A 24,156-nucleotide genomic window follows, 5' to 3' on the forward strand; every position below is an offset into this window, starting at 1 on the left:
ATGGACTAATAGAGAAAGTCCCACACACTGCTAGAAGGCCAAATATTTTTTCAGAGCTAGATGCAGAAAAAAATTATATTCAGTTTGCATCCTGATGGAGGTCAGTATAGATGGACTAATAGAACAAGTCCCACACACAGCTAGAAGCCCAAATATTTTTTCAGAGGTAGATGCAGATAAAAATTATTTTTAATTTGGAACCTGATGGAGGTCAGTATAGATGGACTAATAGAGAAAGTCCCACACACTGCTAGAAGGCCAAATATTTTTTCAGAGCTAGATGCAGATAAAAATTATTTTTAATTTGCAACCTGATGGAGGTCAGTATAGATGGACTAATAGAGAAAGTCCCACACACTGCTAGAAGGCCAAATATTTTTTCAGAGCTAGATGCAGAAAAAAATTATATTCAGTTTGCAACCTGATGGAGGTCAGTATAGATGGACTAATAGAACAAGTCTCACACACAGCTAGAAGCCCAAATATTTTTTCAGAGGTAGATGCAGATAAAAATTATTTTTAATTTGCAACCTGATGGAGGTCAGTATAGATGGACTAATAGAGAAAGTCCCACACACTGCTAGAAGGCCAAATATTTTTTCAGAGCTAGATGCAGAAAAAAATTATATTCAGTTTGCAACCTGATGGAGGTCAGTATAGATGGACTAATAGAACAAGTCCCACACACTGCTAGAAGCCCAAATATTTTTTCAGAGCTAGATGCAGAAAAAAATTATATTCAATTTGCAACCTGATGGAGGTCAGTATAGATGGACTAATAGAATGATGCTATGCCCAAAAGATTTTACTTCACTAGGTGCAGTAAAAAAATTGGTATTCTATACACAGGTGGTATATCTTGCAACACAGATAGGCTACTCCACTGACTAACACACTCTGCAATAGGCCAAAAAGGATTAGCTTTGCTAGATTCAGCCAAATGCTGTGAAAAAAACTTGCACAGCACTGGCACATGCCTGCCTGGCAAAAACTGATAGGAACTGATGTAACCTAGTCCTGAAAAGGACTGCAATTACAATTAGTCTTTACTCCCACAATCTATCTATTTAAGAGCACAGACCTGCCTGATAAAAGTCGTAGGAAATGCTGTAACCTAGTCCTTAAAAGGACTGCAATCACAACTATTCCCTACTCCCAAGCTATCCGTAGATTTGTGCGAAAATTGGCTTGAAATTAACAAGGTATAGCGCACACAGCAACAGCGGTGCCTTCTAACACGCAGCTGCAGCAGTGAGAAAATGGTGGCGACGGGGAAAATGGCTTGGTCTTATAGGGCAAGGACATGTGACATACACTGCCAATGACACATGCCCTTGCTTGTGTGAAAAAAAGCACTTCGCTCCGTGTGTGCGCTGCTGATAGGCTGACAGATTGCACCTCCCCACTGCAAATGCGGGAAAGAGAAAAAAAAATGGAGATCTTCATTATTCCTGCAGAGATCCATCCCCTGCCCCTCCCCCCACCCCGCTGTACACTCAAACTCCGTATTAACATTAATTTTCATCATTACTGAGAAAAAATCCAGTTATGATTTTGGTGCACGAACAGTTATCGAACATAACCTCGAACAGCTGAATTTTTCTCAAATCGTTCGTGTTCGCCGAACGGCTCGAACACCGCCCAAAACAGCTCGAATTTGAGATTGGCGAACAGTTCGAGTAGAACAATGCTCATCTCTAAAAACAGCCCACCACTTCCTCATATGTAACCCACAATAGTAATCACCAGCTTGTTGCAATTTTCCCGTTGGGACCTTGTTAAGGATGGAGTTTAGCACAACTGGTCCCGTATTGCAGTTAGAGCAGTGGTAGAGGAAATCTGCTTTTCTTACTACCAAAAATAAATGTGTATTGAGGTTTATCAGAAAGTGGACGTAGATAGCTGATGGCCTGGTACACATATAGAAAAATTATAATATACTTCGATCGTAATTTAAGGTTATTCTTGTCCTGGTCCAAAAATAATTATTTTTTTTCATGCAAAACACACCTTTTATTGTTCCAAAAATTATTGTTACCAAACAAGTTGTAAAAAGTGATATTTAGTGGAAGGAGTAAGGCCAGCTACAGACCAAAAGCTTTAATATTAATTACACTGGAAATTGGCATAAATTATAATGCAAAACAGTTTTTGATTTCACCTTCTGGCAGAAATGTTGCCAACGATGTGCCGAATTGTTTAAGATGCCTTACAAATCAATCACTAGTCTTAAAGGGTATCTGTACAGAGGTTCTTGCTACCCCATCTGAGAGCAGAATGATGTAAGGGCAGTGACCCCAATTCCAGTGATGTGTCACTTACTGGGCTGTTTACTACAGTATTGATAAAATCATTGTTTTATCTGCCTCAGATCTACCAGTTCACTGAATACCGAGCTGTGTAAAACTCCACCCACACCACTGATTGGCAGCTTTATGTGTACACTGTGCGTAGGCAGAAAGCTGCCAATCAGTGGTAGGGACGAGGTTTTACAGAGCTCATGCATATGGAGGACTACCTGGCGGCAGTTTTACAAGTTCTCTAACTATAATCTCTTGCTGATAAAACAAAACTACAGCAAGCAGCCGAGTAAATGATACATCGCTGGAATCAGGTGTCAAAAACCTTGTGACAGCATAATTTTAATCAATTCCCCTCTGTGTCTTCATAGCAACTGACTTCAAACATATTCTGTGTACTGTTCTTCTACAGTCTCAAACTTTCTTTCCATTTGCCCCCTACTTTGTGCTAATGCACATTTGTAAGGTTAATCCAGAAAAGGTCAGATAGAAGGGAATGTAAATGCAGGTGTAATGCAGGTGTCAGAAATGCAACGCGCAGAGACACAAAGTAAGAGCAGTCAGAGATGTGTAAAAACGATTGATATATATGTGTATATATATATATATATATATATACAGTACAGACCAAAAGTTTGGACACACCGTCTCATTTAAAGATTTTTCTGTATTTTCATAACTATGAAAATTGTACATTCACACTGAAGGCATCAAAACTATGAATTAACACATGTAGAATTATATACTTAACAAAAAAGTGTGAAACAACTGAAAATATGTCTTATATTCTAGGCTCATCAAAGTAGCCACCTTTTGCTTTGATGACTGCTTTGCACACTCTTGGCATTCTTTTGATGAGCTTCAAGAGGTAGTCACTGGAAATGGTCTTCCAACAATCTTGAAGGAGTTCCCAGAGATGCTTAGCACTTGTTTGCCCTTTTGACTTCACTCTGCGGTCCAGCTCACCCCAAACCATCTCGATTGGGTTCAGGTCTGGTGACTGTGGAGGCCAGGTCATCTGGCGTAGCACCCCATCACTCTCCTTCTTGGTCAAATAGCCCTTACACAGCCTGGAGGTGTGTTTGGGGTCATTGTCCTGTTGAAAAATAAATGATGGTCCAACTAAACGCAAACCAGATGGAATAGCACGCAGCTGCAAGATGCTGTGGTAGCCATGCTGGTTCAGTATGCCTTCAATTTTGAATAAATCCCCAACAGTGTCACCAGCAAAGCACCCCCATACCATAACACCTCCTCCTCCATGCTTCACAGTGGGAACCAGGCATGTAGAGTCCATCCGTTCACCTTTTCTGTGTCGCACAAAGACATGGTGGTTGGAACCAAAGATCTCAAATTTGGACTCATCAGACCAAAGCACAGATTTCCACTGGTCTAATGTCCATTCCTTGTGTTCTTTAGCTCAAACAAGTTTCTTCTGCTTGTTGCCTGTCCTTAGCAGTGGTTTCCTAGCAGCTATTTTACCATGAAGGCCTGCTGTACAAAGTCTCCTCTTAACAGTTGTTGAAGAGATGTGTCTGCTGCTAGAACTCTGTATGGCATTGACCTGGTGTCTAATCTGAGCTGCTGTTAACCTGCGATTTCTGAGGCTGGTGACTCGAATAAACTTATCCTCAGAAGCAGAGGTGACTCTTGGTCTTCCTTTGCTGGGGCGGTCCTCATGTGAGCCAGTTTCTTTGTAGCGCTTGATGGTTTTTGCAACTGCACTTGGGGACACTTTCAAAGTTTTCCCAATTTTTCGGACTGACTGACCTTCATTTCTTAAAGTAACGAATGCCACTCGTTTTTCTTTACTTAGCTGCTTTTTTCTTGCCATAATACAAATTCTAACAGTCTATTCAGTAGGACTATCAGCTGTGTATCCACCAGACTTCTGCACAACACAACTGATGGTCCCAACCCCATTTATAAGGCAGAAATCCCTGACAAGGCACACCTGTGATGTGAAAACCATTTCCGGTGACTACCTCTTGAAGCTCATCAAGAGAATGCCAAGAGTGTGCAAAGCAGTCATCAAAGCAAAAGGTGGCTACTTTGAAGAACCTAGAATATAAGACATATTTTCAGTTGTTTCACACTTTTTTGTTAAGTATATAATTCCACATGTGTTAATTCATAGTTTTGATGCCTTCAGTGTGAATGTACAATTTTCATAGTCATGAAAAACAGAAAAATCTTTAAATGAGAAGGTGTGTCCAAACTTTTGGTCTGTACTGTATAACCAGGCTTTAAACAAGGGGTTAGTAACAAGAATGAACAGGTAATTTACAATGACAATGAACAATCTCACAAAATAATGTGATGCGCCCTGGCGTGGGAGTCACCACAGCAGTTCTTTTAATTCACCGGTTAGTCCCGCTAGGCCGCAAGTCTTTTCCTAACAAAGTCAATTAAATCCATTTTGGCTTTTTCCACTTCGCCCGTCCCCCTCCCAACCTGACAGCCTAAACCCCACTGCCCCTGGTACTGTGGATGATCATTTAAACTGACAGCCCTGTTCAGCGATGCAGCTCCTCTGTTTCTGCTGGCGTGACTCCTCTGACGCAGTTCTCTCTTATCTCCTCTTTGCTCGGCCGTTGCAGGTGGTCTCTCGCGCCTTGGATAGCGAGGTCCAGACCTTGTCGGTTGACGGGCAATGTCGGGTAATGTGAAGTCACTCAGTACCGCATGCAGATCCCGGCTCTCCTCAGCGGCCGCGGCACTCGAGGGACCTCTGCGGTGAACCCAGCATTTGTTCACCAGCGTCCGCCTGTCCTGTCTCGTAGGTCTTTGACTCCGACCTGTCAGGCTGGTTTCCCCAGTGCATCCAGCGCGCGTCTCCTTCTCTCTGCAGCTTGGCGCCGAAATCACCTCTGGTTTGGCGCGCTCGACCGTTTTATTTAAAAACTCCTCACTGGACGTCACCTGACCGGGTCTCACGTTCAAATCTGTTCCCCCTTCAACATTCCTAAGGCATCTTGGTTCCGTTTGATTGTAGTTAACCAGCAGATGACAATAAAGCTTTTTGACTTCTATTACACAGGGTCAGACTACACTGAGTTTGTTTGTTGTCTGTTACCATGGAGTCACATAATGTGCCGCCTAGGACCTGTGGAAACAAAACAATAGAATATTTTTAAGAAAGGGCTATCATAAACATGCTTCATTTTTATTTATTTATGATTAGGTTAATAGGTAATAGGTTAACGGAAATGATTATGCATAATGATCGTGCTGAAAAATTGTTGGATGCTACCTGCTTTGAATAGTATAGTATCAACACACAAGGAATCTAGAATAAGAAGGTACAGTGAATGTAAGACATTTAAAGAGGTTGTCCAGGACTATTTCATTTTTTTACTACAGAACTAAAAAATAACAGGCAGATAGCTGTTATATAGAGATGAGCGTTGTTCTACTCGAACTGTTCGCCAATCTCAAATTCGAGCTGTTTTGGGCGGTGTTCGAGCCGGTCGGCGAACACGAACAATTTGAGAAAAATTCGGCTGTTCGAGGTTATGTTCGATAACTGTTCGTGCACCAAAATCATAACTGGATTTTTTCTCAGTAATGATGAAAATTAATGTTAATACGCAGTTTGAGTGTACAGCGGGGCGGGGGGAGGGGCAGGGGATGGATCTCTGCAGGAACAATGAAGATCTCCATTTTTTTTTCTCTTTCCCGCATTTGCAGTGGGGAGGTGCAATCTGTCAGCCTATCAGCAGCGCACACACGGAGCGAAGTGCTTTTTTTCACACAAGCAAGGGCATGTGTGATTGGCAGTGTATGTCACATGTCCTTGCCCTATAAGACCAAGCCATTTTCCCCGTCGCCACCATTTTCTCACTGCTGCAGCTGCGTGTTAGACGGCACCGCTGTTGCTGTGTGCGCTATACCTTGTTAATTTCAAGCCAATTTTCGCACAAATATACAGATAGCTTGGGAGTAGGGAATAGTTGTGATTGCAGTCCTTTTAAGGACTAGGTTACAGCATTTCCTACGACTTTTATCAGGCAGGTCTGTGCTCTTAAATAGATAGATTGTGGGAGTAAAGACTAATTGTAATTGGAGTCCTTTTCAGGACTAGGTTACATCAGTTCCTATCAGTTTTTGCCAGGCAGGTCTGTGCCAGTGCTGTGCAAGTTTTTTTCACAGCATTTGGCTGAATCTAGCAAAGCTAATCCTTTTTGGCCTATTGCAGAGTGTGTTAGTCAGTGGAGTAGCCTATCTGTGTTGCAAGATATACCACCTGTGTATAGAATACCAATTTTTTTACTGCACCTAGTGAAGTAAAATCTTTTGGGCATAGCATCATTCTATTAGTCCATCTATACTGATCTCCATCAGGTTGCAAACTGAATATAATTTTTTTCTGCATCTAGCTCTGAAAAAATATTTGGGCTTCTAGCAGTGTGTGGGACTTGGTCTATTAGTCCATCTATACTGACCTCCATCAGGTTGCAAATTAAAAATAATTTTTTTCTTCATTTAGCTCTGAAAAAATATTTGGGCTTCTAGCAGTGTGTGGGACTTGTTCTATTAGTCCTTCTATACTGACGTCCAGCAGGTTGCAAATTGAATATAATTTTTTTCTGCATCTAGCTCTGAAAAAATATTTGGGCTTCTAGCGGTGTGTGGGACTTGGTCTATTAGTCCATCTATACTGACCTCCATCAGGTTGCAAATTAAAAATAATTTTTTTCTGCATCTAGCTCTGAAAAAATATTTGGGCTTCTAGCGGTGTGTGGGACTTGGTCTATTAGTCCATCTATACTGACCTCCATCAGGTTGCAAATTAAAAATAATTTTTTCTGCATCTAGCTCTGAAAAAATATTTGGGCTTCTAGCAGTGTGTGGGACTTGGTCTATTAGTCCATCTATACTGACCTCCATCAGGTTGCAAATTGAATAAAAAAATTTTCTGCATCTAGCTCTGAAAAAATATTTGGGCTTCTAGCGGTGTGTGGGACTTGGTCTATTAGTCCATCTATACTGACCTCCATCAGGTTGCAAATTAAAAATAATTTTTTTCTGCATCTAACCCAGCCAATAGTTTTGGCCTAATACCACAGTTTGGCCACTCAGCTCTGCTCGGTTACCATCCATTGTTTTTTTGTGCAAACAACTCCAGAGTTGTGAATTAGTTAACCACCAAAATGAGTGGAAAAAGGCCTGCTGCTGGTGGAAAGGGGAATAGGCGTGTTGGGAAGGGGAAAAAAGGTTGTGTCCGTGGGGTAGGTGCAGAAGAAAGACCATCTTCCAGCCAAACTAAAATGTCTACTTCTTTTAGCGGACAATGTGATAAGATCCCTTTCTTACGGCCACGCCAATCGCTACAAATTCCAGATGAGGCACAAAAACAGCAGGTGCTTCAACGGATATCAAGTGCTCCTTTAAGTGGGCTCTCCTCCACATCAACTTCAACATCACAAATACTCCAGTCCTCAAAGGTGTCACCCAAATCGCACTTGCTTCCTCACAGCTCCCAAATCTCCAGCTGCCCGTCTGAGTATGAGGTAGAACAGATGGTTGAGTCTGCAGAGCTGTTTACTCATACTATAGCCTGGGAATCAGAGGTCGACTCCAGCGCTTCTGTGAATCCAGACGAGGAAATGATTTGCACTGATGCCCAGAATCTTTATGAGTCGGATCCAGGACCAGACGCAGAAGGTTCTGACCATAATGTAGACCCTCATTCCCAAACTGTAACTCCTGTTGGTGGAGACAATGAGGAAGACGATGATAAGACTCAAATACCTGATTGGAGCGACAACTTTAGTTTTTTGTCAGGGCAGGAACAGGTTGGCTCTGAGGACGACGGGTGTGATAACGCACAGGGTGATGATGATGAGGTCGGAGATCCCACTTAATGTCAACCCACAGTCAGCCAAGAGATGAGGTCAGCAGAGGAGGTGGAGGAAGATGCTAGTGACGACGAGGTCAGGTTGCGCCTTCCTGGACAGAGACGTAGTACTGGAAGCACGTCAACAACTGCATCCTCAAACACAACTCTGCCTCTCACCACAAGTCGTGGTGGCTCTTCAGGTCGCATGGGTGCTAAGCCTTGCATAGCCTGGGCATTTTTTCAGATCGATAAAGATGACCCAACTCGTGTTATCTGTAACATTTGTCAGCAAAAGCTAAGTAGAGGCCAAAAAATACATAGTTTGAGTACTTCATGCATGAACCGGCACATGGACATGAAGCATAAGTTGCAGTGGGAAGCTCAGTGTGCTACAATGCGGTCTAGCCGGCCGGGCCAACCACCGTCTGCCATATCTTGTGCATCCGCGGCCTCTTCATCCTCTGTGACTGGGGGGACAGCAGTCACACCTGTTTTGGGGCGCAGACCTGCCACCTCTTTACCCGCAACAGCCAGCGTGATTGGCAGGTCATCATTTTCTTTGGAGGTGGTAACACCAGCTGGTCTTGAGCGCTGTCCGACATCGATAGCACCACCTTTGGATCAAGGCAACCTAACATGTCCGCCTGCATCTTCCTCACAGACCGGCAGTTTGCCGGGGACACCCTTATCAACCCCGTCTAAGCACAATAGCCAGCCCTCGGTCCCTCAGATGTGGACAAGTAAAAGACCATTTCCTCCTAGCCATGAGAAAGCTAAGAGGTTGAATTTCACCATCTGCAAGCTCTTGGCTACAGAAATGCTGCCTTTCCGCCTGGTGGACACAGAGGATTTTCGAGACCTTATGTCCGTCGCACTGCCCCAGTACCAGATGCCCAGTCGGCACTACTTCTCAAAGAAAGGTGTGCCTGCGCTCCACCAGCATGTCGCACACAACATCACCGCTTCTTTGAGAAACTCTGTGTGTGACAGGGTGCATTTCACCACAGACACTTGGACGAGTAGGCATGGACAGGGGCGTTACATGTCGCTGACTGGGCACTGGGTAACTATGGTGACAGCAGGACAAGGGGCTGCTGTCCAAGTCTTGCCGTCCCCACGAGTTGTGCGTCAATCCTCTTTATGTCATTTTTCCTCCACTGCTTCTGCCTCCTCAACCTCCTCTCTGTAACGGGTCCGGGAGGCGGAACCTCTGAGCTACTATACAAGGGGGCGGCCCTTGTAAGGGAGCGGGTGGCAGTCTCTGGGTGAACGGACAGGGAGTTACGGCAAGTGATCAGGGCAGTCTCTGGGTAAGGGGTAGGTACGACCTGTGATGGCAGAGCCTCCGGGTAGGCTAGCAGGCAGATGGTAGATGTGTGCTCCCAGGTGAGCAAGCGAGAGTCTCTGGAATAGCAGGTGGTCACGGCACGTGACGGCGGAACCTCCGGGCTGGCAGGCAGGTAGGTAACGGAGAAGCGCTCCCAGGTGAGCGGGCAAGAGTCTCTGGAATAGCTGGTGGTCACCGCACGTGACAACGGGACCTCCGGGCTGGCAAGCAGGCAGGTAACGGAGATGCGCTCCCAGGTGAGCGGGCAAGAGTCTCTGAGATAGCTGGTGGTCACAGCACGTGACAACGGAGCCTCCGGGCTGGCAAGCAGGCAGATAACGGAGAAGCGCTCCCAGGTGAGCGGGCAAGCTGGTCCATAGACAGACTGACCGGAGTAGTAAGGCAGACCGTCGGACCTCAGGCAAGCAGGCAGGTAGCTGATATGCGCTCCCAGGTGAGCGGGCAGGCTGGTCCTTTAGACAGACTGACAGGAGTAGTAAGGCAGACCGTCGGACCTCAGGCTGGCAGACAGGTAACAAGTATTCAGGCAGGAATCAGGCAGGTAACTAGCAGGAAACTGGCAGGAAACTGGCAGGAAACTGGCAACGGGACCTGAGGGCTGAAGCACAGGTGAGACACAGGTGCAAACAACATTGCTCGGGCACCTCCATTTTGGAGGAGGTGCCTTTTATATGATGAAGTCCTCCGGCCATTGGCCGGGGACTCTTTAGGGCGGCGCGCGCGGCCCCTTTAAGAGGAGGGGAGCGCGCGCGCGCGCGCCCTAAGCACAGGGGCCGGGAAGGAGCGCGCGCCGAGAGCAGAGCAGGAGGAGGACGCCGGGACGGAGCGCGCGCTGACAGCAGAGCGGGGAGAGGACGCCGGGCAGGAGCGCGCGCTGACAGCAGAGCGGGGAGAGGACGCCGGGCACGGAGCAGAGCGGTGAGGGGAGCAGCGTCCCTGCCTAGCAGAGGGCAGGGACGCCAGCGCTACAGTACCCCCCCCTTTAGGCCCCCCCTTTTTTAGGCCAGACAGAAATTTAGCTAGGATGAGAGGGGCATGGATGTTCTCCCGGGGCTCCCACGTTCTCTCCTCAGGACCAAACCCCCTCCAATCTACCAGAAAAAAGGTCTTTCCTCTTACCCTTTTGCTGGCAAGAATGTTCTCTACCTCAAACTTGTCCTCAGCAGAAACCAGAGCAGGAGGCGTACCTGTAGACTTAGAAAAAGAGTTAAGTACCACAGGTTTGAGGAGAGATACATGGAAGGAGTTAGGGATCCGTAAGTTGGCCGGGAGTTTCAATTTATAGGCTACCGGGTTGATCTGACCGATGACCACCAGTGGGCCGATGAACCGAGACCCTAACTTATAGGAAGGGATCTTGAGTCGGACATATTTGGACGAGAGCCAGACTTTATCCCCAGGACGGAATTGAGGAGGGTCCATCGCTAAATGCTGCCAGGGGGCAGCAGGTACTGGCAGAGGAAGAAGGCGGCCGGCCGACAGGTGTCTCGGAACTTTGTTGCGGGCGCAGGATACACAGGCAGAAACAAAGTCCATAACATCCTTGTGCAGGTTAGGCCACCAGTAGTGTCGGGTAATAAGCTGGAGGGTCTTTTTCCGACCGGCGTGGTCAGCTAGTTTAGACGAATGACCCCAGTGTAGGATTCTCTCCCGATCAGGTACCGATACGAACGTCTTACCAGGAGGGAGACAATTTAGACTCACGGGAGCCACCTGCATTACTCTGGCGGGATCGATGGGGCAGTCACATGGTCTATGAGGTGGTGATGTCTCTGCCTCCTCCTTAACAAAGACATCAGCACTAGACCAATAAGGAATCGGAAGTCCAGGTAGATTAGCTGGGATAGGAGAGGGACGGACGGAATGGACGGGAACCAGGCAGGTTTTATGACAGGCCTGTCCCCAGTGAAGGACTTCTCCGGTTTGCCAGTCAAGCACGGGTGCATGTCTCTGGAGCCAAGGCAGACCTAGCAAGAGGGCGTGAGGGAGACCAGGCAGAACGTGAAAGGAGATACTCTCTGAATGCAGCATTCCTACCTGCAGAGTAATGGATTCGGTGATGAATTGGATGGGGCGAGGTAAGAGGCCCCCATCCACGGCAACAACAGACAAGGGTACAGCCAGAGGTTTGGTGGGGATGCGGAATTTCTCCACCAGGGACTGTGAAATAAGATTTCCGGCTGCTCCAGAGTCAAGTTGGGCTAGTTCGGAATAACGATTCTCCCCGCAGATGATTGAGACTGACAACAGCAGGGATGGAGAGGATTTATTTTTGTCTAGATCGACCCCTCTGAGTGAACCTAGATACAGGCGTTCTCCCGACCTCTCCGGGCAGGCACGGATCAGATGCTCCTTACTGCCACAGTAGAAGCAGCTCCCCTCGGCACGGCGGAAATCCTGACGGGATTTGACCATCTTGGTCTGGTCGACCTGCATAGGCTCAGGAGAGTGTACCTGTGGAGAAACGGAAGGAATGACGGGTTCCTGGAAAGTAGGAGCTAGACGTGGAATCCTTCTCTCACGGGTGACCTCTTTGGCACGCTCCTGGAACCGTAGGTCAATCCGGGTGGCAAGGGTTATTAGATCATCGAGAGTGGTAGGAATGTCCCGACCAGCAAGTTCATCTTTAATACGGCCGGACAGACCCTCCCAGAAGACGGATACCAGGGCTTCGTTATCCCAGGCCAGCTCCGAGGCAAGGGTACGGAACCGTATGGCATATTGGCCCACGGTGAGGCTTCCCTGACGGAGGCGAAGCAGAGAAGATGCGGATGAGGTCCTCCGTCCGGGTTCGTCGAAGGCTTTCCGGAAAGCCATGAGAAAGGCAGGCAAGTCGGACACCAGGGGATCTCCTCTCTCCCATAGAGGATTTAGCCAGGCCAGGGCCTCCCCGGTGAGATGGGACATGATAAAGGCAATTTTGGCTCGGTCGGAGTTAAACTGGTGGGATAATAGTTCAAAATGCAGGGTGCACTGATTTATGAAGCCCCGAGCCAGGACGGAGTCGCCTCCGAAGCGAGGAGGTGCAGAGAGCCGGGGTCCGGAAAAGGATACCATGGTACTGGCGGAGGTTGTTGGTGGATCAGACAGAGTGTTCAGGCGAGTATTAACATTCCGCAGGTGACCCAGGATGGTCTCCTGTTGGGACCTCTGACGGGACAGTTCAAGACAGAGGTCCGAGAGCGAGGGAGCTTGGGTGCCACCGGGTTCCATGGCCCGAGCAAACTGTAACGGGTCCGGGAGGCGGAACCTCTGAGCTACTATACAAGGGGGCGGCCCTTGTAAGGGAGCGGGTGGCAGTCTCTGGGTGAACGGACAGGGAGTTACGGCAAGTGATCAGGGCAGTCTCTGGGTAAGGGGTAGGTACGACCTGTGATGGCAGAGCCTCCGGGTAGGCTAGCAGGCAGATGGTAGATGTGTGCTCCCAGGTGAGCAAGCGAGAGTCTCTGGAATAGCAGGTGGTCACGGCACGTGACGGCGGAACCTCCGGGCTGGCAGGCAGGTAGGTAACGGAGAAGCGCTCCCAGGTGAGCGGGCAAGAGTCTCTGGAATAGCTGGTGGTCACCGCACGTGACAACGGGACCTCCGGGCTGGCAAGCAGGCAGGTAACGGAGATGCGCTCCCAGGTGAGCGGGCAAGAGTCTCTGAGATAGCTGGTGGTCACAGCACGTGACAACGGAGCCTCCGGGCTGGCAAGCAGGCAGATAACGGAGAAGCGCTCCCAGGTGAGCGGGCAAGCTGGTCCATAGACAGACTGACCGGAGTAGTAAGGCAGACCGTCGGACCTCAGGCAAGCAGGCAGGTAGCTGATATGCGCTCCCAGGTGAGCGGGCAGGCTGGTCCTTTAGACAGACTGACAGGAGTAGTAAGGCAGACCGTCGGACCTCAGGCTGGCAGACAGGTAACAAGTATTCAGGCAGGAATCAGGCAGGTAACTAGCAGGAAACTGGCAGGAAACTGGCAGGAAACTGGCAACGGGACCTGAGGGCTGAAGCACAGGTGAGACACAGGTGCAAACAACATTGCTCGGGCACCTCCATTTTGGAGGAGGTGCCTTTTATATGATGAAGTCCTCCGGCCATTGGCCGGGGACTCTTTAGGGCGGCGCGCGCGGCCCCTTTAAGAGGAGGGGAGCGCGCGCGCGCGCGCCCTAAGCACAGGGGCCGGGAAGGAGCGCGCGCCGAGAGCAGAGCAGGAGGAGGACGCCGGGACGGAGCGCGCGCTGACAGCAGAGCGGGGAGAGGACGCCGGGCAGGAGCGCGCGCTGACAGCAGAGCGGGGAGAGGACGCCGGGCACGGAGCAGAGCGGTGAGGGGAGCAGCGTCCCTGCCTAGCAGAGGGCAGGGACGCCAGCGCTACACTCTCGGTCTTCCACCTGCACCCAAAGCCTGTCTGGTCATGCCACAAGCTTTCTAACTGCGCAGAAGGGATCCTGCACACCTCCTTACTATGCTGGCAGTAGGGCTCAACGTCATCAGGCGGTTTTTACATTGAAATGTCTGGGAAATGTGAGTCACACAGCTGAGGAGTTGTGGTCAGCTCTGGAGAACCAATTTCATGAATGGTTGTCTCCACTGGACCTGAAACCAGGGAAGGCCGTGTGCGACAATGCTGCAAACCTGGGTGCGGCCCTTCGCCGGGGCAATGTCACACACGTGCCTTGTATGGCTCACGTGTTGAACCTGGTTGTCCAGCAATTTTTAGCACACTATCCCAGACTAGATGGCCTTCTGCAGAGGGCACGGTCGCTGTGTGCTCACTTCCGCCGTTCGCATCCCGCAGCTCAGTGACTTACATCTCTACAGAAGTCGTTGGGCCTGCCACTTCACCGGCTAAAATGCGATGTGCCTACCCGGTGGAATTCAACTCTGCACATGTTGCAGCGACTGTGGCAGCACCGACAAGCCCTGGTGCAATACGTTCTGACGTATAGCCTGGGCCAACGAGATTCAGAGGTGGGGCAAATCACGCTGGAGGAGTGGTCTCAGATCAGAGAACTATGCACCCTTCTGCACAGTTTTGAAATGGCGACGAAGATGTTTAGTGCTGACGATGCCATTATCAGCATGACTATTCCGGTGATTTACATGCTGGAGCACATGTTAAACAGAATTCGGAGTCAGGTGGTGGCACAAGAGGAGGTGGAGGAAGTAGAGGAGGAGGAGTTGTATGCGGAAGGGCTAACATCTGCAAGGTCCAGACGGTCGGCAGCACCAGGGCGGCAGGCATGTGAGGGTGGGGGAGATGATTTTACCAGGGCGCATGGTAGCAGCCAAACTAGTGAGGAAGGTGCAGGAGCCCAGGAAGAAGTGGAGGACGAACTGATGGAAGACTCATCAGATGAGGGAGACCTTGATCACATTTCTGTTGTGCGAGGTTGGGGGGAGAGGACAGAGGAAGGAAGCATGATTGTTACCTCGCCACCAACACAACAGGGACTTGGTGCTCCTGGATGCGCAACACACATGAGTGCCTTCTTGCTGCACTACCTGCAACATGACCCTCGAATTGTGAGAATTAGAAATAATCCTGACTACTGGGTTGCCACACTGTTAGATCCCCGGTACAAAAGTAAATTTGCAGAAATTATTCCTGCCATAGAAAGGGATGCACGCATGCAGGAGTATCAGCAGAGACTGTTGCAGAATCTTACATGTGCTTTTCCACAAAACACCAGTGGTTCACGTAGTGAATCTTACAGTTCTAACTTGCCAACCGTGGTCTGTATGGAATTGTTCAATAAAGGGCCCAAAATTAAGATAACATAGATGGGAGAGGTCTCTATGAATAGGAATTCCTAAGTATTTGATACCCTGTGAGGGCCAGGCAAAGGGAAAGTTGGACTGGATGGAATCCTATATGGATTTAGGGAGGGAGACATCGAGAGCCTCAGACTTCGCTGCATTGATTTTAAAATTTTACCATGTAACAAAGTGATCTATTTCAGCCATAACAGCAGGGATGGATATATGTGATTGAGTGATATATACTAGGACATCATCAGCAAATAGAGAGCACTTGTACTCGGTGCCTCCCACCTCAATCCACCTAATATTGGGGTTATGGCGAATTGATGAGAGCAGGTGCTCCGTCACTAGGATGTATAAGAGAGGGGACAGAGGACATCCCTGCCTTGTCCCATTGGTGATTGTGAAAGGTGATGAAAATGTTCTGACGCACCCCCTGGGCCTTGGGACACCCGGAGCCGGACCATTTTTGGTGGATGCTGGTGGTTGTAGTCTTCGTGGCGGCGATCCGGTTCCGTGGCTCAGGGCGGTCAAACCAGTGGCGGAACTATTTATGTGGTTTTGATGTTTAAATGTCCGACTACGCCACCCGTGGATTGCGGTCAGAGTGAACCGCCGCTACAGGGCAGACCGCTAAGGCTGGTGTTGTGGGTGCAGCAGAGCGTAGCATAACTCCCCACGGGAGGAGTATAGCCTCAGGGCAGTGTATGCGGAGGATGGGGGTGATGGTGCAGGGCAGCAGCAGTAACGACACGGAGTCAGTGATGCAGTTCAGGGCCTTTACTCACAGTTCTTATTATCCAGACCACGTCTGCAGGTAACGGCTGCCCACGTCGTACTGTGCTCACCAGGTGAGGGGCTCAGACAACTCCCAGATAACTTTGGAGCGCTTCACAGGACCCCCTTTGTGTGTCCTTTGTCTGGCCTTTCTTACCAACACTTCTGTCCGGCTGCCTCGGGCCTCCTCTTGGTAAACTTGGCGCCAGTTTCCCTGACCCTATGTGGTGCCTTCCTAGCGGGTGGAGCAAGGGGCTGCGCCACATAAAATGTCAGAGCCTCCGGTTTCTAGCTGAGGGTCGTTTCCTGCCTCCACTAGTTCGGGGACCGGTCTCCCCCTTTGGCCTGACCCCTCCACGCAGGTGGATTCGGGCGTGCGGTGGCGACTCGCCCGTCCGCACCCCTGGGATCCCTTCATTCCTCGTTCCTGGAGCCTTCTCCGCTCCTCTTCCTTCCTTCTCCCTCTTGCAGGCCTGGGCCTCTGTTACTAGGCCCGCCTCCGGAGCAGAGCTCATGCAGAGCCCCTGCTCCCTGCCACTTCTGCTCAGACTTCTCTGCACTGAACTAAGATGGTGCCCACCTTTTATACTCCCTTCTCAATGCACCCAGGAACTGCTTCCTCCCTGCTCCTGCACTGCAGGGTTCCCCTTCCTCAGTGTTCCCTCCCCCCACTCCAGCCAGGGACAGGGACTGTCGTGCCCATCTCAGGGGCATATTGGTCGCCCTGCCCCATGGCAATGTGGTGTAATGCATGCAGGTGTCGGGTCCTGATCCACACTCCATCCTTATCTGAGAGTGAGATATCACACCTCTGGGTGAGGTGCAATACGTCTGTAGCAACCGAGCCCTCGGTGCTACAGTTCCATTTATCTTCAGCCTAGGTGACGTATTGTGATACAGGGCCGTGATTTTGGCTATAAAAGGGTCCCCTAGACCCCTACCCCAAGCTTTTTAAGAGAATCATATATGGCGTGCCAGGAGACTCTATGGAATGCTTTCTCAGCATCCAACGAGAGTATCTACTTACAAATTTTTAACTGCATCTAGCCCAGGAAATACTTTGTGCCTAGTAGCAGTGTCTGCTAGTCAGCGGATTATCCCGGCTGTTAAGCAAGCTATACCACCTGTAGTTTGGACACTTAATTTTTTCAAAGGAAATGCTTCGGGACCACGGGATACTTAGTGAAGAGCATCAGGAGGCACCCCAAGGCATAGGGGCTGGGACTGGCACTAGGATGCCTTGCGGTGGACAGCTGAGCTCGATCCTTATAAAAGCTTTTTAACTGCAGCAGCTTTAGTGGACGCTACTGGAGCTGGAATTACGCGGCTGCTGGCATGAGACTTGCCCTCCAATAGATCCTTGTAAATGGATTTAAAGTGTATTCATTCAAATTAGAGGGACAATTTAAATTAAAAAGCTTTGAGCTGCCTCCACCACAGGGGGGCTCTCTCGACCCACCAGCGGACAGGCACCAGTATTGGGAGAGGGGGGCTGGCCGTCAGGGTTCACCGCGGCTCTGGCACAAACCCAGCGACACGGAGGTGGCACGGGCAGGAGCGGACTGGCCGTCTCGGCTTCTCACTTTTTGGATTTTAGAAGGGCATGACATGCCTATATCTGTGTCTCCCCCTCCTTTTACTCCTCCACCTCTTTTCTTTTCGCATGACTATATGTACTTGTCACTTTTCCATGTGTTAGTTGTGTCTTCTGAGCAGTTTGTCAGCTTTTGGACACCTTTGAAGGTGTTTTCTATGTGTTTCTATGTGTTTTTGTTTGCCTGCCATTGGTTTTAACGGTGTTCGAAGGTGTTCGACGAACAGTTCGACGAACAGTTCGGCGAACACACGGGTGTTCGACGAACCGAACTCGAACACTACGGGGGTGGCTCAACACTACTGTTATACACCTGCCTGTAGTGCCTGGCACCAATATCTGCCAGCACAGAGCGGTCACTGTCCTGCTCCTGCCGGTGATTCAGTGGCTTTCGCCAGAACTGTGGCTTCTCTGCTCTGATTGACAGCTGGCTCCCCACTGCCTAACTGCAGGGAGCAGGCTGTCAATCAGCCATCAGCAGTCACGCCCCATTGATAGATCTGCCCGGAAGATGAAGAGTTGCTCTGTTGATGTGCAGCAGCTGAGCTGCCAGTAGGAGCAACCAACATAAGAAGATAAATTATGCCAGGAGTTTCCAAGATCAGAGATATGCAATTCCTCTTCAGAGAGGAAGAGGACCAGAACTCTAGTGCCACCGACAGGAAGTAGCAATCCTAAAAGTCATTAGTAACCCTTTAACGAGCCTTATCATATGACTTAGGATATAAGCCAGAACAAGATCAGAGATTTAATTGAACATCAGGTAGATGTATAAGAACCTGAATATTTAGTGGAATCATTCTCATACCATATTATGATGTTTGCCGAATGCGATTTGTCTTGAACGGCATTTTTTTGGGGCCCTGAGGTGAATCCAAAGTGAAGCTTTTCGAGTGCACCAACTATTGCGTTTTGGACATACCACAAATATCTTCTATCACTTTAGTCAGTGTTCCAGTCCATTGAGCAGATCAGTGCCAAATGTCTACTGGAGCACTTGCTCATATCGCTGCTAGGTCCTGGACTGACTTCAACAGAAAGTGGACAATGTCCAAGGTTACAGACGAGCCATGTGATAGATGTTTCTCTCTGTATCTGTGGTTGTCTCTTGAGTACAGAGCAATGAATGATGTGTTGTACATGGCTGAACAATACGGATGACCTTGTAGTAGTTCAGTTACAAGGATAAAAAAAAATTTCCACTATGAGACCAAAAATCTAGTTAAAGGCAAAAAATCATAATCGGCAAAACAGAGATTAAGTAAAGTAGCTTTCAGTTTAAACTGGCTGAAAATCAATATAATAATATGGAGAAAATAATAATTAAAATTTATATTTATGTGTATAGGTTCTGATTTGGCTTTTATTATATGGCAAGGCTAGTTAAAGGGTCGATATTGACCTTTAGGATTACTACTTCCAATACGTGGCACCAGAGTTCTAATCCTCTTCCTCTCTGAAGAGACAATTCGCATATTCAATTTCCCAGAGGAGCATGCATAGCCATTAAGTCTCCTAATTCTGACATGCCAGGCCTGGCTTGTCATTCTCCACAAGGTGAAACGTTACTCCTTAGATCCCTGTATATGGATCTAAAATTTGTTTTATGGACTATTTATATGTTAGAAACCAAATATATGAAGGAGAGGTTTTTTTTGTAGGTCACCCCAATATTACAACAAATTAAAGGAGTGTTCTCATCTTAGACATTTCTGACATATCCAAATGACCTATATCTTACACGTATCTCAACAAAAAAGGGCTTTTGTGACAACCCCAATCCTGACTGTTATCTTAGCTGCTTTTTAGTGAAGAGGTGGATGAAGATACATGGCTCTCTCAATTGACTTCTATGGGAGTGAAAGGAGAGAGGACATGCTTTAGGTGAAAGGAAGGTGTCAGCCGCAACTGCTTGGCTGCGCAAGATTTGTGGATTAGTTCACAAGTTATGTTGACCATAATCAATGTTTAATTGGCCAATTGGAAGAAATAGTAATTTTGGTTAGACTGGTGCCCTATGTGCTAGTGGACATCATCCATCTCCATTACGGAAGAGTCAGACCGCCGTATAAATCGGACGGTGGTCGCAATGCAATGTTCGGACTGGCCATTGGGTCTCTCGAGCGTGACAGCTTCATAGAAATACATGCTATCACTCTCCGGCCCGTTTGAGCATTGTGTTGAGATCCTCGTCCGAGTTCTACAACTGTCTGACTCTTCCCTTATGCTACATTCACACATCTGTGTGATTGACGCACCAGCCATGCGTCTCCTGACCCGAACTCAACAGCCTTAGACCTCATTCAGATGTACGTTTTTCTCACGTTTGAAAAAAACAGACCCATGAGTTTTTTCTCCTACGTGGAGAAAAAAAAAAAAAGTTTCTCGACCATCTCCTATATTATGGTCCGTGAAAATCGGACTGAATTAAAATGCTACCGGAGTGCTGTCAGATTTTTTCACAAACCCTTAGAGCCTTGGAGCAAAATCGGACATCTCTCTGCATTTTTTGCATGGATCACTCCATCCTTGGAAAATTACTGACATGTGAATGGCCCCATTGACTAACGGACGTCTGAATGAGGTCTTAGAAGATCCACGGCCGGTTGGTCCATACTCAGACCATGAACCCCAGAGTGCAGCTCAAATAAGATGGACAAAGCAAGGCCGTTCAAACCCAAGAAATCTCTATTTGGTGATCTTTACTTTCCCTGAGTCATGCATCGCTCCCTTCAGCCGTGTACTGGGAATACACAATGTATAATATACCTGTTTGGAGAAAGAGGAGATAGTTCCATCCCCTATAGAAGACATTTTATTTGTCCATTTTATAATAAGCCCTTTTCTATTGTCATCTTTGCACATTTTATACCTACATTGTTATATTTGACCGGTGTAATTGTAGCCTAATATTTGGCCACTTGATGCTGTGCTCAGTAATATAGTGTTACGTTTAGGAGTGTGCTTTACAGCCTGTACCTTACTACTGGAAAAAAAAGCCCTTTAAATCAGTTATATTGTTTGGTGGTTAGCGTAAGAATGTGAAATTGCTGTAGTAATTTTAGGCCATTGCCGTTTCATGGCGCACTAACCACTAAGTACATTCCTTGAGATAATGGATGTTTTCATTGCAAACCCATTTTGCTAGCGGTGTTCCTAACAAATGGCGTTTGCTCTCAGCTATTTTATTGTTGTGAACACATAATTTTAGAGCTCCACGTCCTATATTTTCGCTTTTATCATAAAATCGAGAGGCATAAATGCTACCAACAGAAGAGAAGAACTCATGCCAACCGTACAAACAACCTTCTCCGTGTAACATGCATTGGGAAACAATGAAAATTTTTGGTTTTGTTTTTTTGCTGCGTTTTTTTATGCAGTTAAAAGCTGTTTTTTTTACAGTACCAGCAAAAGCCATGATATTTCCAAAAATCTCATGCACACGTTTATTTTTTTTATCCTTAGACAATTGGAAAACTGCTGCTTTTTTAAATCTACAAAATATAAATTCTTTTAGGGCTTTTGCAACAATCTTCTTCACCAATAAAAAGCAATGAGTAAGTGCAAAAAAAAACATCAAAAACACTATCAGTTATTGCAACGTTTTTGGTGAAAACACTGCATGTACAGCAGGATGTGAAACCCATTTATTTTTTTAATTTTTCCAAGTAATAAACATCATGTTTTGACATCCTTTTGTTTCTCCCCACTCCAAGCATAGTTTAATTAAGTTAGTGATATGTGTTAGGGAAGAGTCAGACGGTCATATAACTTGGACGAGGATTGCAACACAGTGCTCTGACTGGCTGGTGGCTCTCCTCACGTCAACATGACAGCTGCATAGGAATACATGCGGTTACGCTCAGGTCAGGAGAGCCACCGGCCAGTCCAAGTATTGCGTTGCGATCCCCATCAGAGTTATACGATTGTCTGACTCTTCTCTTAAAGTAAACAATGTCCAACAATTCAACTTCCCCTGTTGTTTTCATGTTTACAATTGTATATGTTTTTCATGCACTCATATAACGTTAGTTCATGACAGCCCTTCATGCGTGAATCCAAATTTTTATTCCGAATAGTCTTTTTTCAGGCATCTTTTTTTTTTTTATAGCAATCCTTTTGTTTCTCCCCACTCCAAGCATAGTTTAATTGTATAAGTGATAAATTAATGAAGTGTGTTAAAGTAAACAATTCCCTACCCAATAAACTTAAAAAAAAAACTTTTCCCCTATACAGTTTGATCTAATTGCCCTTTTTTGCAAAAATGTTTTTTGTTTTCACAAACATCTTGCATTGGTGGCCTAACATCTTGTCTTATTCATGCTTGGAAGGTGTAAGCAAAGCTGAACTTTGGGATCCTGAAAAATGCAGCAAAATATGCAACAAAACCTACATTTTGGCTGCAGCTTTTTATTGCCAAGAGATCAGGTTTTGGCTGCAGAAAAAAAAAAGCGCAGCAAAAACGCAATGTGTGAACTTGGCCTTAGGGAACGTTCACACAAAAATTGCAATTCTCAGAACGGTCACATCCGTATTCACCTCTGTGAGCTTGTTCCGCACCGTGGATGGGTGCCGGAGCTCAGTGTCATATTCTGCAGAATGGCAGATGCTATTCTTTCCCATGCGGAATATCACTCACACATTGATTTTCAGTGGTCAGTGGTTGTGCACATGGACTGACTCCTTACACCTCCACAGCTTCACTGGTCTTCTGCATGGGTCTTTATTTCTCCTGGCAATGATGCCCCCAGGCTTTCACATTGAGGCATATTCTCTTGGAGGCCTGGGAAGCTGTAGAGGTGACATAAGGAGATAGGCGAGGACCAGACAGGTAATATTTTTAATGTCGTTTTTCTACCCCCTTCCTTCTCCTGGATGAATTATGTTTTGGACTTTTGAGAGACCTCAAAGCATAATAATGCTCTTGAGAGACCTGAGAGCATAATGTGTCTTCAAAGTATTTGGGGAACTGTTGATTCCGGCCAAATGAAATCTCAGTGAATTTTCGAGAAACAAAATTTGGGAGATTTGTCCATCATCTCTTTTAGGGATATTGGCCACACGAGAGTCTCATCCAAAAGAAAGAGATACAGTTTTTTGTTTTTTTTTTTGCTCCTCATCAGGTACTGGTTGGTCTGAGAAGCCCATCATCAATACAGCTTTACTAATTGTCATCTTTTACGATGTGTCTCCACAGGTCCTGTCATTGGGAGCCGATGTCTTGCCGGAATATAAACTTCAAACACCTCGTATCAATAAGTTTACTATATTGCACTATAGTCCTTTCAAAGCCGTATGGGACTGGTTAATTTTGTTGCTTGTTATATACACTGCCATTTTCACACCCTACTCGGCTGCCTTCCTACTTAATGACCTAGAGGAGCAGAAGAGGCGCGCGTGTGGCTATGCCTGCAACCCCCTGAATGTTGTAGACCTTATTGTAGATATCATGTTTATTATCGATATTCTTATAAATTTTCGGACCACATACGTTAATCGTAATGAAGAAGTTGTCAGCGATCCTGCGAAAATAGCAATTCATTACTTCAAAGGCTGGTTCCTAATAGATATGGTCGCGGCAATACCATTTGATCTTCTGATTTTTGGATCTGGCTCAGATGAGGTGAGTAAAACTGAAAAATTTTACTGAAATCTTTTTTTTTTTGGGAAGTGGGTTTAGAGAGGTTATAAAGTACTCATTATAAAGTGCACTCATTAAATTTAATTGATGAGCCTGAAATACATGATTGAGCTGAGTCCTCCAGAGTGAGAGGTTCTCTCCGGTCTGCTTAATAGTGTTGTTAGGGGAAGGAGTGTCCTTCATATGGGTAAGGGTGTCCTTAAATGGGCTGTACACTACTATATTTTCTTTTACAAATAAACCTATGGTGGACCTAAAAAAGAAAAAAACATACACACACCTACTTGGACTTCTGCTGCTCCTTTGCACTGTTGGTCATGTCCCCCACCGGTATCTTTGTTTCTTTTTTTGATGGGTGAGATCATAAGACTACTGCAGCCAATCCAAAGCCAATGGTTGGCTGCAGCAGTGACATCCAATTGAGTTGAAAGAAAAATTACATTTTTGACATAACATAAAGGAACCGATATGCAGTCATTGATTCCTTCAGTGGTCGTTGGACATTCCCCCTTCCTTGAAAGAGGAGACTGGTGGGTGACACCGGTGGTGCCAATAAAAGGCAGGAGTTTGGTAGGTGTGTGTCTGATTTTTATTTTTTGTTTGTTTTTTTGAGGACCACAATAAGCCCATTTGTAAGGAAAAAAAATATATATAGTAGAGACAAATCCTTTAAATTAAACACTGACATTCATGGTTTAAAGGTTAGTGATATGCACTTTCTGCTTTAATATCGTCATCTGCATTTTGGAAATTGATTATTTATACCTTCATTCAAAACTGATCAATGTTTTCTAAACTAATATCGATTTTTAAAATAATTTTTATTGTCCATTTAAGGGCATGTTCACATGGGATGGAAAATCAACAGATTTTCCATTTGGAATTTCTGGGCTTTTTCTGACCTTAA

General features: G+C 46.8%; 1 protein-coding gene across 5 annotated transcripts in view; it reads left to right on the forward strand.

Annotated features, from left to right (window-relative positions):
* KCNH7 (potassium voltage-gated channel subfamily H member 7) overlaps window positions 1-24,156 on the forward strand; it is a 513,596-nt gene that overhangs the window by 346,771 nt on the left and 142,669 nt on the right. For all 5 annotated transcript variants that reach the window (XM_073647046.1, XM_073647048.1, XM_073647050.1 and 2 more), the window contains one exon: window positions 22,806-23,231. In XM_073647046.1, coding sequence (XP_073503147.1) covers window positions 22,806-23,231 — 426 coding nt within the window. The remainder of the gene's footprint in view (window positions 1-22,805; window positions 23,232-24,156) is intronic.

This window comes from Phyllobates terribilis, unplaced genomic scaffold, assembly GCF_046119375.1.
Source record: "Phyllobates terribilis strain yellow unplaced genomic scaffold, ASM4611937v1 Scaffold_9__5_contigs__length_417890890, whole genome shotgun sequence".
Lineage (NCBI taxonomy): Eukaryota > Metazoa > Chordata > Amphibia > Anura > Dendrobatidae > Phyllobates > Phyllobates terribilis.